This window comes from Mixophyes fleayi, chromosome 7 (genome assembly GCF_038048845.1).
Source record: "Mixophyes fleayi isolate aMixFle1 chromosome 7, aMixFle1.hap1, whole genome shotgun sequence".
Classification (NCBI taxonomy): Eukaryota; Metazoa; Chordata; class Amphibia; order Anura; family Limnodynastidae; genus Mixophyes; species Mixophyes fleayi.
Window position 1 is genome coordinate 131,957,190 of NC_134408.1, and position 16,962 is coordinate 131,974,151.

General features: G+C 36.3%; 1 protein-coding gene across 4 annotated transcripts in view; it reads right to left on the reverse strand.

The window, feature by feature from the left end:
- Window positions 1-319: 319 nt before the first annotated feature.
- The window catches only part of TANK (TRAF family member associated NFKB activator), a 65,989-nt gene continuing 49,346 nt past the window's right edge, over window positions 320-16,962 (reverse strand). For 3 of the 4 annotated variants that reach the window (XM_075180767.1, XM_075180766.1, XM_075180768.1), the window contains 5 exons: window positions 16,310-16,462; window positions 15,448-15,512; window positions 11,566-11,687; window positions 8,676-9,250; window positions 320-2,666 (listed from right to left, as the gene is read on the reverse strand). In XM_075180767.1, coding sequence (XP_075036868.1) covers window positions 2,490-2,666; window positions 8,676-9,250; window positions 11,566-11,687; window positions 15,448-15,512; window positions 16,310-16,462 — 1,092 coding nt within the window. In that variant the 3' untranslated portion in view covers window positions 320-2,489. The remainder of the gene's footprint in view (window positions 2,667-8,675; window positions 9,251-11,565; window positions 11,688-15,447; window positions 15,513-16,309; window positions 16,463-16,962) is intronic. The other variant, XM_075180769.1, reaches the window with a different exon arrangement.

The window sequence follows — 16,962 nt, forward strand, 5'->3', positions numbered from 1 at the left end:
GTGCCACTACCCAGCTATGGAATTCCCTACTATACTTGATCAGACTTTCCCCCAGCATTCAACTCAAACCAATTTCTGAACACTCACCTCTTTACTAGAGCCTAGTCTACTCCCACCGATACACCATCACTGCTGTCCCAACCTCCATTCTGAGCAACACTCACTCCTTGTCTCAGCTCTGCCTTTTGTCCATTAGACTGTAAGCTCTTCTGTGCAAACCCTCCCTACCCTGTGTTATCATGTCCGCATTTATTTTGTCTACCTTGCGTATCCCTGTTTTATGTATGCTATTTCCCCCACTGATCAGCACTCTACAGGATAAAGTAAAATAAGTTGCTTTTATTTGGATAGACACACATTTACAACATTTAAAATATGTTAAAAGCCTCAGTTGTTTAACACAAACTCAGATATTGCAATCCTATGTACGGACACAGTATTCCTTTACCGTTCTGTCTTACAAAGTCTAAGGCTGTGCACAGAATTTATTAAAATTTCATTGCTTCCACAACCCATGTCTACATGTTACATGTCCTACACGTATGTTTGTTTTGTTTGCTTGTTTGATGGGATATATTAATGACATATACATAGGATAGGGTTTACGCAGCAAAATCAGCATAGATACACTTTATACTCGACAGACAGGCTCCATTACAGTTGTAAACTTGAGATTGCTTCTGTGTACTTGCATTTCCATCGCGTTCCTCGTTATACATGCAGTGTAATTAGTGGTGTTAGCTCTTAAGCAGGGGCAGTAAAAGGTGGTTCGGGCGGCATCACTCTTCTCACTAGAACATCTCACAATAAACAAAGTCTCTAGGTAGAAGGAGGAAGACATAAGCTGTAATAGAACAAATGTGATCTAAGGGTTTGGAATGTAGCACCAGGTTGTTAGGGAGACGTTGAAGATCCCTAGGGATCTGCTGCTATAGGTACATCCACCAGAGACCAGACGCTCCGGCCTCTGCCAACAATGCAGCTTTTTCATCTAGAAATCTTATTGCGATCATCTCCAGTGGACGCTGCAGCTTATTCTCCAATTTCCTTTGTTGCACATCATCCAAAATACAAAAACATCCTGACAGTTTTCTGTTGCAGGCAAAGAAATGGATATTGCAGAAACAATTGCAGCTCTTTCCGATTGTACACAGACTCTTAGAAATAGTATTCGATTTCAACACATTCCTATTTATCTTTGATAGCGTAATCATTTAATTACTCAAGTGCGACTGTACCATTTTCTTCAAACGGCATAAATATATAGAATTTGTTTTTACTCCAACAGACGTGCTTATCACCATACACAACATTTCCAAAGTCATAATTATGTATATATAAGAGAAAATAAAAACATAAATAATTTTATTAACAATGTCTACAATAGTACTGGTGGGAAAAAAAAAAGATATGTAGTTTAAAGTAAAATAATTCGATATTTTCTTTTACGAGACCTAGAATCCCATTTTAATGCATCCTTTAACATAACTTGCATAATTGCAGAAATTATAAATATGAAAACTTCGACGTTTTGAGGTGTATTATTATAAAGGTAAACAAACATACAGCTTTATACAACTATAGAATAACATACATATATAAACTGTGTAAATACATATCACTGTTGTATGAATAGAGTAAAAAAACAAAACAACACATTTTTGTTTAGACGATATTTTGCAGTATAATTTTCATTTCATCCCCTCTTAATTACCACATTTTATTAATGTTCTAGCACGTATTCAAAATAAAAGACACACACCTGCAAGCATGGATGCTCCTAACGTTCAGTGGATTCAAGTGCTAAAAAAATTAGGATTGTTGTTAGCTCGATGCTTAAGAGGTTTATGTTTAGGAAAATTTTAATAACTGTTTTTTGTTTTTTTTTTCTCTTAGGAGGGGAGAGAGAGCATTTTGTATTTGTAAATGTGCTTTAGGGGAAATATTACATGTAAAAACACATAAATTCTTAGTTGCTAGAGATTAACCTAAGCTACAAAAATTAAATCTTTATAATAGACATACAGGCATTTTCTGTATAATGGAAGAACGTTACAACATTTAAAGACATAACTCAATACATCTATATCACTATATTTTTTTTAATAAAAATAATCTTGAAAGACACATAAGTGTTAATAATGCCAGCACAGTGACCGTTCTTTGCTAGCTTTTATATTCAAGCTATATCATAACAATTAGAAATTAAAATATTACAATGTACAGTATATGCAGATAAAACACTTCAACTGTAACACAAATTATGCATAATGCGGTAAATTCAGGGGGTGATTTTCACGGAGGTCGTGCCGGGTGGACAATCCAGTACCAGTTTATAAAAATGTTCAACAGACCACTTAAAAAAAAAAAAAAAGGGGTCTTATATGTCATTATTTACAATTTCCTAAGAAGTTATACAGAATGATTATTATATGATGCTGTATGGCTGTAAAAGCATGAACATAATGATTTTTCTGGAAAATAATGATTTAAAGTTTTTCATAAAAGTGCGTGTTAAGATGTCTAAGAAATTCTTCTCCGGATCGAGTCGATGGCGGGAAAATAGCCTGGCAGAATTCACATACGTCCGAAGAGTTCTGATCCCACTTGTCTCCACTTGGAACGGATAGGTCGTCGCCCTGATGGGGCAATGGTTGCCAAACAGGCTACGAGAGAAGAAAGATCATTTATGTTGTGGGAAAGAATGTTCAGGACTAACCATTCATTCCTCTACAATTTCTAGCCAGAAGAATATTTTAAAAAAAATAAAAAGTATACATACATAAATATATATGTATATATATATATATATATATATATATATATATATATATATATATATATATATATATATATATATATTTATTATATATATATATATCTATCCATCCCATGGGTTATAAAAATGCCCACACAATCTCGATAGCCAATAGATCCTTTTCTACCTATTCTAGAAAACCAGAATCCACTTGGCAATTAAAGTGTAACTATCCTCACAAAAAAAACACAACTGAAATTCCTAAAAAACCAACAACAAAAAAACACGTTAAGTCAGGAAGTGGATTGACAGTGTATAAAGACAGAACGTTTTTGGCTATTTTTTAAACATTTTTTGTAAGCTTTCCCTAAAGTACAGAGTCAGGTTCATCTATTGTTGAACACAACTAGAAAAATGCTGAATGTGTTGTCTCTCTCGTTTGCACAGCAAAGCCACGGGCATTAGGCAGGACATGAAAGCAGAACAGGTAGGGGATAGATTGAAAAAGAAAAAATTGAGAAAATGAATATTTTAGTATTTAGTAGATGGGCATTTTGTTCAATCAGAAGATATTTATTTCTGCACTTTAAATTTGCTAAAGTGAGGTTGGCCCGGAAGAGAATATTCCTAAATTACGAGTGATTTGTTTGAAAATTAGCACGGGCTATTTTTGGTTTATTTCACATGGATTATTTTATAGACTGGGGAAAATATATGTAATCTCCCATGCAACGGTGGTGTAATTATATTGGTTCTACATTGTTGTTTCTGTAGGTTTAGTATGTAGGATACCGGTCAATATTGTTTTCATTATTAAGATTAAAAGAAAAACCCAGCTTGTTAAAGGAACAATCCAACTAAAGGGTTAAATGTGCACAATGCATCCCAATAGGTCATATTTGGCACAATACAACCCCTATCCTTTGTTTAATCGTTAGATACATTCTGCTAGAGAGTAGCAAACATCTATCTTTCCTAGTCCATCACAAGTGGGCCGGATGTGTACCCACGGCCCCCCACTGCCGTGTAACAAACGTCTGTGAAGAGAGACTATGGTGGGGCTGGGCTTAGTGGATCTGGTTCATTAAGGAAAGTAAAGCAGGAAAAATGAGTAACTTTGCACCTGGGCAAAACCATGTTGAAGGGGGAGGTAAATATAAAATGTGATGGAAGATTTATAGTTGGGGTAGGGCATGTCCTAGATCAACTTTAAATTTCAATGTACAAATAAAGTTATCAAGCATTTGTGTGATACATGAAAGAACAACCACTATTTAACTTATGTGCAAAATAATAAACTAATTTGCACCCCTTGCATTGTAACATGACTTAGTCCAGGAGAAAACGTACTCATTTTTTTGCCTTACTTTCTTTAATGAATAAGGCCCAGTACGTCTAGACCACAAAGATGGAAAAGCTGCAGGAAAGGTAAGAGTGGCTGGGTGCACTCTGATAAACATTGTATCGAGCAAAACATTATTTGTTGGATAGAGCCAAAATAGACCAAAAAAGACCACAAGGGTGGATTATCCTAATTTTATGAATGAAATGGTGATTTAAAAAAAACAAAAAACAAAACAATAATATGACAGATCTTGTCTTGATTGGGTATTAACTGAGAACTGGAACTGGTTCAAATCATTTAGAACAGGTTCTATAAAAAAAAAAAAAAAAGTTTAACAAACAAATATATTCCAAACTACCTTTTTGGTCTAGAACAGTGATGCGCAAACTACGGCCGGCGGGCCAGATCCGGCCCACTTAGAGGTTCTATCCGGCCCGCCAATATTTAAAAAAATGTCATTAAAATATGCATAAAATTATTAAAATATAATTATTTGTTTTTATATTTAAATAAAAAAAATAGATACGAGGAACTCCTAGAAATTCAGTCACAGCTTCATTCATCACATTAGTTTTATAAAAATTTGTATTATATATTTCGATATTTGAGTTTTTTTAATAAATTATATTGGCCCGCCTAAAGTTTTTCTTTTTTATTTGGCCTGCTCCTGAAAAAGTTTGAACATTACCATTTAAGTAATTTGAAAGGGAATGAAATTACTATAACTCGGCATCTGGGAACACTCCAAGCCCAAGGTATGCCTAAAATCAGCAGTATCCTGACCCTATCTTTGTAACAGATAGTAGTGGAACCATAAAACCACAGTTCACTGCTGTATGTGACTCTCTAGTAGGTAAAGTGACACAGGACCACTGTTGTACTGATCACTATGGGAGTAACAAAAGGAGGCTTGGGGGAGGTCATCTGGTTTTTAATAAAAGGGGTATCAGAATGTTGGGCAACAGCCCCTCTCTCGCTTCTAATAGTTGGCTTTCGGAACGTTCAGGATACGGTGATACCAGACAATAGGTCACATATCGGTGACGTTTGTGATGAGACAGAAGCTCCCCATCTGTGTTATGGAGTGATGTACTGGCAGGTGAGAAGGAAGGGGGGAGACTGTAACCCTTAAAACACGCATGGTTGCACCACAATCGCCCTCACATCCAGTAATGTTTCCTCTAAGTCCTCAGTTTCTAGCAAGTTTCTTCTACATGATTACAAGAAAAAAAAAAATGAAAGTCTTTGCAATAGTAATGCATTTCTATGCTTTTCCCAAAAGGTACATATAAACATGTAACAGTTGATGATCATTTTCATCACTGCTATGAAAAGTATCACAGTCTACAAGAGCTGCTAAGTATCACTATCAGCTAAATAAACGCCACGGCTTAGTTTTTATAAATAACTGTGTTTTGCAACAGAGCTTCCCTTCCATGGGTTGGAGCGCAGACATATGGACCATATGGGATCTCTTGAGTATATCTTGAGATGTCCATGTTAATATGTCAACCTCAAGAGTGGAGGAAAGTTGGGTACAGCTGTCTGTATTGGATGTTTTAAGGAACAGATTAAAGCATATTGAGATCGGGGAAGGGAATTGGCAATATGTTAATGTGATGACTACACGTTGAAGCGTTCCGCGGACCTCCGTTCTCGGCAGCGACAACAATTGTGTTTTCAGTTGTCAGAAAACTTTTATATTTTAGCTGCTTTAAATCGACAGAGTTGCTTTCCCATAATTCCTGGAGCCTTGCAAACACAGAAGCTATTCCTGTTCACAATTCACTGATGATTCAGAGGATAACATTTAAACTGCAGAAAAGAGTGTATAAAACAAAAATGGGGCTTATTTAATAAAATCTTTAAAGTAGAACAGATATTTGCGTCTTATTAGTCCCATCAGATTGGCTGCTCTGGGTTACAGTACATCATTGCACCTAGTTATAAAATACGCAGTTACTGTAACTGTTGCTTCTTAAAAAGAGGACACCTATATTGGGGAGGGGATCACAGGTAAATGTACTGGTCATTGATGACCTTCTCAAACGTACAAGTGAGGGCATAGGGACAAACAGGTGGGACACCAGTCCACCGTGTTTTGGCAGAAAACCCCCCCAACTAATTATAAAATTAATAAAGTCATTATAATTACGGAGCTGTAAGGGGAACAAATGAAACCAGAGTAGAAACCGTTGGACAGATATAGTTTCACAGCACTGAAATGGTTTGTTTGAGCATAATAAGTTCATCTGCAAAGTGGTAAAGATAATTAATCATAATTAAAACCGGATTATAATTCTTTAAGTGTGTTATTCAAATAAAAAAAAAGTACTAATTTGACTGCATTGAATACTGTGAATTCTAAATCTAAAAATAAGCCTATAGAAAAATATTATTTATTTTGCTTATCAGCCATGAGCCCAGCTGCGGGGAAACGCAATAAAAAGTTATGGGGGAAAAAAATTCAAATAGAAAAAAAAAATATAATAACAGATTCTTTCACAAACGATTCTGAAACTCACAAACGAAAGTCATCTCAAGATCCCCCCCTTCACCCTGGTGCGAAAGTCAATTATCTAACCTTCTGCCCTGTGCCTTTTGACAGCTCAACACCAATTCACATGCATTTTTTTTTCTATTTTTTATTTTTTTTTAAGCTGGCTACTTTCCTATCAACTTGTAATTGCATACCAGCTGTTTCTTGTGTTATGGTATGGGACAAATACACAATGTACACTGCCACCTAGTGGAAAAACAGATTAAAGCAGGACAAAGCCCCACAATTCTAAACAATCAGAAGTTATGGAACAAAGGCAAAAAAGTTAGAGACAAGAAAATGTAAGATTTTTTTTAAAAAGTCACATTTTCTATAAAAGTTAAAATTGCAACAGTAGGCGACAACTGGTGATATAATGCCCCTTAATATGGTATTAATTTACAGCATCGATTTGCAAAATTCTGTCACTTATAGTATGTTTATTTGCAAATATAATATAATATATTTTTAATTAGACCGGTCCAGTTTTGAAAGATCTGTCCCTGGAAACAGAATGAGGTTCTCACTAACGTTTCTTATTCTCTGGTCTTAGTATTTAGGAGCTACAATTGTTATTCCTCTACTTTATGTATCAAATATTCCCCACACTTCATAGATTGCAAGCTTATTTGAACAGGTCCATCTTTACCTTCTGTATCGTGTCATTGTATGTAATTTGTTTATGTCATGATCTGCTCAATGTTAAAACACAACACAATCATGTTGTTTTTGATTTGCATTTTTCAAACGTGTTCAATCCTTTTTTTTTTTCCTAAACAACTAAACCTTTTTTGAAAAAAGTAATAAATTATGTTGGAGAATAATGCAATTACAAATGCGTCTTACCAGTATCCTTACTGTGTTTACAATGTGCTCTTTTTTAGATTAATATAAGTTTTCAAATGCATTGACCAGCTTTAGATATTTCTTTTGTAAAAACATGCAGCTCAATGCAAGTTAAAATCACGTACAAAACCCACATATGTAGAGTCTCATTTGTCCCAATTTTTTTTATATTTGCAGAAGTGACCTTTGTGGACTACTCCTCTCTGCCTGCATTGTGTATACATACACGCTATCTTACCAAAAAGACAGGATGCAAAAACAAAAATTATAATCACATTTACTTTCCTGCCGAGCAATTAATGAAAAAAATATGCAAGGTCAGCGTCCCTTTAAGAAGGAGACTGCATATTATATATACACACACACACACACATACACATATATATATATATATATATATATATATATATATATATATATATATATATATATATATATATATATATATATTTTACAGGGGCAGCATATTCTAAGAAGTCTTTTGCCAGAGAACTAAATTAGTGTTGTCTACCTTGTCGCTTGATCGGATAATGACAAAAGTGACAATATGTTTCTTTTACACTAACACAGATGTTTGTGATGATTTAGAGGGACGTCATTTCAGTTGCTGCATCACGTGCCAGAACAGCTCAGTGCACCGATGCCAAAGACCTTGCCATAATGATCTAACAAATTAGTCATTAATAATAAATGTGTCATTCCGGGAAATAAAAGAAAGCTTCATCGAATATACATCCCGTTTTATTACAATATTTCCTTTGTTCCGAGGTGCTGATCTTCCGCCTACTGTTTACTGATCTGATAGACACCCATATTATACTGTATATGTTGTGATATTTTGATTTACCTCTATATTAATTGCAAACACCTTTGGTCTGTCCAGGTCAATGCATCCTGGATGTTCTCTGGCGATCTATACAAGCAGTTTTTTGGCACAGCACATTTAGCTGGCACAGCTTGCAATCTAATTGGAGGTGGTTTGGGTGTAGTTATATAAATAAATGTGTTCAAAGTGACAAGCATTTTAAACCTCCACTCTGACACCAAAATACCGATAGCCAAGGTACGCAGGTTATGTAAGCACATATTAAAAAGACCGTTAATTTATGGTAATTACCAGGAACACTACAAAACATATTTTGCACTCAAACATATCTGGCCCATTGAAAATATATAAGATTGGTTACCCGCTGAGGTCCACGCACTGTCCTCTCCGTTACGCCTGTGAATTCATCCACGTCAGGAATATCTGGAATGCAGAAAGTGTTTGTGCATGTCCCAACCGGACTTTTAGCTGGGATAAAGTGACCGCTATCCTCTGCTTCAGTCTCAAGAATGTCTCTATAGTTATTTTCTAGGCCAACAAGCTTACTATTATCCAAGTGGCATACTGCTTTTGGCGAGTGCGGAGAGTAGGGCGGACTGCACCTTGCTGCATTGAAATTCTTCAGGTGAGTTGGGACTTCGGTGTTAATTTTGGTACCATTCATATGCTCCCCTGAAGCAGGAACAAGAACCGGTAGGTTTTCTGTAGAGCTCTTTAAAAATTCAGACTCGCTGTTGCTGGGTGGGAACTTAACACTGAAGGTTGAAAGGGATTCCACGGAGGTGCTCAGTTCATCGTCTGGTCCCAAGCCACGCGGGGTAATCGGTGCAAACCTTGCTCTTACCGTCTTATCGTTTGATTTCTGCAGTGTCTGCACTTCCTCATTTTCTTCATCAGTGCACTGGACGGGCATGGAAAACTGGAAAGGAATATCTGCTAATAACAAAGACAATAAAAATAATTATATATTTAAGTTACCAGGTAACTGTAATATTCTAACACACTAAGCCTGGCCTAACTGCGGCTCACCAGTTGCTGTGAAACTACAAGCTCCAGCATGCTTTGCCAGTAGACAACCAGCCGATAGGGCATGCTAGGGCATGCTGGGACTTGTAGTTTAATCTGTGTAGTTTAATCTGTTAGTATATCAATGTACTGTGTACAATAGGCGATTATACCCATTGCAAACACAATCTAACTCAGCTAGCACTTTCTGCAAAATGAAAGCAAAGATCTGATTGGCTGCTGTGTGTAAGACCACCTTTCCTGCACAGAGTTACCTAAATTCTAGACATATCCCCCATTGGCTGGTATAAACACTTCCACAGACAGCTTTGGAAAAACTCAATTTGTACATGGACATCATGAACAGTAATTGTAACTTGGTTAACACAAAAAGTTGCCTCTTTTCCTTTTTTTAACCACTAAATTAAAAGCTTAATTTTATGCCGAATTATTCGTAATTTTATTTTTCCTGTAAGTCTCCTGTAATAGGTAAAGCAATGGGTGCTACAATTTCCCACATCCACGCATGTATATGGAGAATGTAATGATGTCTATGCTGACCTCTTCTTGCTCGGCACTTAACAGAAATAAAATGTACTTTTCTTTTTATACCCAATCATTATTATTTCACTGTATGACAGCAGCAGGAATAAAAGAAAGCTCACCCTACATTAATAGTTATTTAGTGAGTGTTTATCATTCCCATCTCTTCCAGGGCTGCATTTAAAAGGAAGCATTTAACGGATGTACCTATAGGTTTCCTACAGAACAGTCTCAATAAGGTTAGTCACACTGACTTCATCATTAGCTCAACCTGCTATTACTAAATGCATTTATTTTTACCAAAATATCATCCATTTTTAACACCCATTTCATCCCTAAACCCCCTAGAACGGGGTTTCTTAAAACAACTTTTAGCTAGGTCCCAAAATAAGTCTGGCAGTTAGCCTTGCAACACACAGTTCCTTTTTTCTCAATTGAAAATCTAAACAAGTCATTGCTATTAGCATATTAGGGATGGACCAAATGTCTGTGTTAAAGTTGTCCAATAGATAGATGAACATTCTCTCTGTAACTGGCAGTATCTCAGGTTTTGTTGGCTCCGATAATGGTTGACTGGATCAGACACGTTAGCCGTCCAATCAGCTTTACCGAAACATACTGCACATGAAGATGTGATTATTCCCGTCACCAACAGGGGGGAGTTCTCTGGTTTTGGACGTGGGCCTCTTCAGTTCTACTAGTCAGGGGGAAGGCGGACTGGTCTGTTTGATAAAAATGTTGGCTGGACATCTTTTTATTTTTAAGATGACCTTGGCAACTCAACCAAAACCCATTTTATTTAGTTGTGACCCACAAGTTACATAATCATGTAAATTCTACATTAGGGCCTGTGTTGAAGGGGATTGAATCCCCCACAAGTCACATCTCTTATCTCAATATCTATGGTGGTTGGCTATGGTAGAAGACCAGTGAGCCGATCACGCAGCGCTCAAGTCAAATCCTGCGACCTCTTTGGCAAGCTGCTCTTCCCATTGCTGCCACAGACCCCAATCATTGCAATGGGCAGCACGGTGGCTCAGTGGTTCGCACTTCTGCCTTACAGCACTGGGGTCATGGGTTCGATTCCTGACCATGGCCTTATCTGTGTGGAGTTTGTATGTTCTCCCCGTGTTTGCGTGGGTTTCCTCCGGGTGCTCCGGTTTCCTCCCACACTCCAAAAACATATTAGTAGGATAATTGGCTGCTATCAAATTGACCCTAGTCTTCCTGTCTGTCTGTGTGTGTATATTAGGGAATTTAGACTGTAAGCTCCGATGGGGCAGGGACTGATGTGAATGAGTTCTCTGTACAGCGCTGCGGAATTAGTGGCGCTATATAAATAAATGATGATGATGATGATGAATGCATCTGGCGATTTCTATGTCTTTTAAATGTGCAAATAGCACTAAGCCTGGGACCCTCTAGAATAAGACTCTGGTCCTCCCTCCTCTTACTCTATTAGGACAACTGGAACTTAACTTTATTGCGTTCAGGATACGTGACATTTTTTACCTAGCCATTAAAGCGAATAGGTGGATATACCCTCACCTACAGTCTACCACTAGAACCTATCTCTATTCACAATGCTAAATCCCACAGCTGTCCATCTAAATACAAGACTTTAGGCATGAAAGGGTTACAGTTACATCAGCAGAGCTGAAATGATGCTTTTCATTCACAGTAAAATATAAAACACATCATACGATTATCAGATGCAATTTCTTTCTTGAAGAACGTATTCAGTTGGCTGCTTTGTTCTCTTGTTAACTTGCAAATCCGATTGAATTCTTCTTTTAGGTCGGAGAAAATCCGTTCAACACCTTGCCTGCGTAGAGAAAATGTCATTGAGCAGCGTTCAGACGTGCAAATCTCTTTTCAGAAAGGAATTTGTAACCCATGACTGTTAGTGCTTTATACACGAGCGAAAACAAATCCCTACAAATACCCAAAAAGTAACCTCTTTACTGGAATAGTAGGACAAGCCCAAATAGCCCCCCACACATATAACATGGACACAGCAGTGTCTATTAGGACATCCTGCAAATTTATCTAGTAAAGCGACTCATCAATGACAAAACATGAAAACAAAAGCTAAAACCGAAAACATAAAATGACATATAAAGTAGTAGAAAGAACAACCTTTATAAAACTCACCAAGAAGGAAAAAAATAAAATAAAAAATAAATTTATATATATATATATATATATATATATATATATATATATATAAATGGTCTTTAAAATATCTCCTCAAGGCCAAAAATGAAAATATTTCTAGAGGACTGCGGTGATAAATAGGAGTTAATGTAGCAACGAGAGAGGCTTATAGAGGACAGAAGCCTAGATAACTCAGTTGGTAGAGCTGCAGCACATCTGGGTTCAAATTCAGCAATGTCCAGCATATTACACTCCTTATTGTACAGCATATGTTACTAGCAGTGTCCAGCATATTACACTCCTTATTGTACAGCATATGTTACTAGCAGTGTCCAGCATATTACACTCCTTATTGTACAGCATATGTTACTAGCAGTGTCCAGCATATTACACTCCTTATTGTACAGCATATGTTAACAAGTAGTGTCCAGCATATTACACTCCTTATTGTACAGCACATGTTACTAGCAGTGTCCAGCATATTACACTCCTTATTGTACAGCATATGTTATTAGCAGTGTCCAGCATATTACACTCCTTATTGTACAGCACATGTTAACAAGCAGTGTCCAGCATATTACACTCCCTTTTGAACAGCATATGTTACTAGCAGTGTCCAGCATATTACACTCCCTATTGAACAGCACATGTTACTAGCAGTGTCCAGCATATTACACTCCTTATTGTACAGCATATGTTACTAGCAGTGTCCAGCATATTACACTCCCTATTGAACAGCATATGTTACTAGCAGTGTCCAGCATATTACACTCCCTATTGAACAGCACATGTTACTAGCAGTGTCCAGCATATTACACTCCTTATTGTACAGCATATGTTACTAGCAGTGTCCAGCATATTACACTCCCTATTGAACAGCATATGTTACTAGCAGTGTCCAGCATATTACACTCCCTATTGAACAGCACATGTTACTAGCAGTGTCCAGCATATTACACTCCTTATTGTACAGCATATGTTAACCAGAAGTGTCCAGAATATTCCAGACCATCTACAAATACACACAAAATAAATAAATCAACAAATAAACAGGGGCATACTAGATTAACCTGTAGGTTCTATTCTGCCATCAAATTCTGTTTACACAAATAAGAATAATCAATCATAATAATCCCAATCTTAATAGCGTAATCAGTAAAAAAGACTGTGCTAATGATATTTATTGCAAGTGAAAAATAATAATGTAAGAAGGTAGCCAACTTAGTAGTGGATACTAATTATGGATGACAGGTTACTAATAAAATGCTAGCAGTGCTACGAACTGTTAGACAATGGAATAATGTGTTAATAAAAAAAATAAAAAAATGTAAAAAAGCAAAGAATTACACTTAACAACTGATACTAGTAAATGCTAATGAAAACCAATAATAATAATTAAAACAAAGTATTAATTCACATTAACAAAGAATAGTGTAGGATAATTAGTGTTACCAGTGGCTGGTTAGTGACAAACACATTACTTAGGAATGCTAATTATAGAGTATCAAAAAAAAAAAAAGACAGGGAAGTCTGAGAATACTGATAACATATGCAATCTAACTACAAAGGACCCAACTGGAGAGGGGCAACCCACCCCCCCACACTAGGAATGTTAATGACGGAGGGTGTTCGGTGATGGTGGCTAATTAAAGCTTTTTTTTTTCTTAGTCATTAAATTATAAAGTATTTAGTAGCATTTATATTTAATAATAATAAAAAAAATAACCACATAAATGTTTGTTTTGGTGTATTTTAATATGAGGCACAATGCACATCAAGGGGTAAATGTATCCAGCTGCGAGTTTCCGGCGGGTTTGAAAAGTTGAAATGTTGCCTATAGCAACCAATCAGATTCTAGTTCTCATTTATTTAGTACGTTCTACAAAATGACAGCTAGAATCTGATTGGTTGCCGTAGGCAACATCTCCACTTTTCAAACTCGCATCTTGATACGGTTAACCCCAAGTCTTATTAGAAAAAATAGTGTTATAAGAACAAATGTGCTTAACGCATATATGTTCGTTGACTTTAATGGAGGGTGTGTTAAGTACACCCTATTAGCACTGCATCATTGACAATTGCTTAAAAATAAATGTACTTTGGAGGGGAAAGAAGGGGGGGGGGGGGGGGGTAAATTGCATCTCTATAAACTGGATAATATTATTATTCAGCTTACCACAATCCAAAATAATACAACTCAATGCAATATAATACAAATGTTTATTGATTTTCGAAAAATAAAATATAAAAGAAAACACAGCTGAAACTAATCCTTTACCCCTTAAGTTATCCAGATGACACAGAAATGCATAACAATAAGCACAAAGTATAAACAATTGTAAATAGTCAAGTATGCAAGTATATATGCCACACTACATCCAGTACACATAGAGTGCTGCAAGTACAGCTAAAAATTACAAAGCCATTACATCTATTCAACTTGTAAAGACATTAATACAGAATAAATTAATATAGGTTACACACAGGGCTAGGCATCCCAGGAATCCAATAATCAAACTATTTATTTATTCACGGACTTGTATAATGATTTAATACCAAACTACTGGAGCACACTCTATATACCAGCGGGACCACATTTTGTGATACTTATTTACCGCATTCCGACGAGTGTTACATGTAACTGAAGGGACCTTTTTTTTGCAGTAACTGAAACAGTATGAAGTAGCTGAAATAACTTCCAGAATATAACAAATTTCAATGAAAGTACCAGACTTTGGAACAGCTGGTAAAGTTGCCCTATGTAAATATTCAGCAATTTAAATGTCTCCAATTCCACTTATTATGACTAAAGAAGAAAAAGTCTGCACCAATACAGCTAGATGAGCAGTGAATATCCCACTTTCATCTGCCGCGGTGATCATTTGTGATGTAAACTCGTATTAATTGGCAACTTGATGGAGGTTTTTTTTTTTTGGTTTTGTTTTTTTTTGTTAAACCCAAAAACGTCATCGATTTTTCAAATGCAGAAGCGTCCAGGTGGGATAAGGTATCGTAATAATGAATGGAAAGTGCATTAAATTTGTATTTTAAATTTAAAGAAAAACAAAAAACAGAACACACACCTACGCTAATCAATAAATCAGGAACTATCCTGTATTCACCCATAGACACTGGTACATCAGAAGCACAGCGATTGGAAGACACCAACACAAGTCACATGACCTTACTAAACCCCACCCACTATATAAATGTATTGTAATATATTTGTACAGTCACTGCTCTACAATATATAGGATAATATACCCAATAGTGTAAATGATAAGATAATTAGAAGACCACATGATTTCTATGACCATAATATATGATTATAAATACAGAAACAAGATTATACACATTGACAGGAGTTTATATATCTATTAATGTGTAGTATAATGTAAGATTAGCATTAGTATACAATATTACTGTACCTTGAGCTTTCATTAAGGTCAGATGCTGCTGCAGACGGTTCTTGAATGAGGTTTGCACATCTCATCTCATGAAAAAAAAACAACACATGTACAAATGTTAATATTATATTTTAATTACCGTTGTAACTTTTGCAGTAGTTGTAACTGGGTTATCTTAAGAATGGAACAACAGAACCTGGGTGTTGGACTTTACAGAAACTCAGTTATTATCACGTAAAGTTTTAATGTAAAACTTTTATAAATGTATTGACTTTATTACGATGACTCAATATAAATACAATTAAGTATTCAATGGCATATGTCTAAGAGAGTACACTGAACAATAAAAGCCAATAAAAGGGTAATATAGTTCTAAATACAAGTTGCAGTGTTCTATCATCTCCTAGTGGCCAATCTATGTATTGAAAGACAAACAGAGAAATAATGCTGACATATCTTATAGGGCATGAAATGTAAAGAAATATAGTATTGTTTACATAAAAATATTTTCATAAACTTTACAAAATCGGTCTAGGAGCAAAAAAAAAAGAAGAAAAAAATAAAATGCAACTAATTTGAATACCCTTGTGTTGGATTTAACCTGCACTTGCCCACTATGGCACTGTTGGCTTTTTTAGAGTTATAAAATAAGTGCTTGGTCATGTGACTGCAGTGGGATAGTCACATGACCTTTCTGCTCCTCTCTCTCTTCACACCAATGACAAGCAGATGGCTTGGAAAGTTCAGTAAAATATTCCAATGTAGAACTTACTACATTTTTAAATTTAATGATAATTTAAAGCCTACCGGTTCACGTACACACAGTGGAGGCAGCCATTTTGTGCACTGCTCCATTATCCATGAGCATTCAGCCTGCACTCACCTCCTTTTCATGGGCTGGTCTAGAATCCCTCCGCTCATTGGTGCCTTTCAACAGGTTTTTGAGATGTTGAATTTCTTCTTGTTGACTGTACTCCAAATGATCCCGTTTTTCTTCCATTTCTAAAAATCTGATCTTTTCCATTTGCAGCTGTTCCTGAGAGGAAACAAGTTACAATTTGTAAGCAAATATTAAAAGCCAGTGTACACACAGCCTATTATAATGATATTAATATTATTGTGGCTATCTCTTATAAGGTGTCACAAAGATTCAGCAGAGCTGTACAGAGAGCACACAGCAAAACACTACATCACATTATAGGAACAATATATAGACATAACAGTACAATACACAACACAGCTACGAATAGTCCAACAAGCAGCACTGAGGTGCTAGGCAGGGTATCGCATCTCACTATACCTTGTAGAAAGAAGCAGGAAATGTGGGGGACAAACCGGGCAGCAAATCAGCTGAGCCTGTGCCCAGGAGCAGGAAACAGGATCAGAGCCACTGATTGAGGTAAGGAGTCAGGGGCTGAATATAGGTGCAGGACATATAGGGCAGTGGTGTAGGTATTAAAAGAAATAGGACACGAGGCAAGAGGGCCCTGGTCACATGAGCTTACACTCTAGAGGGCTGGGGGCAGACAATCAGGG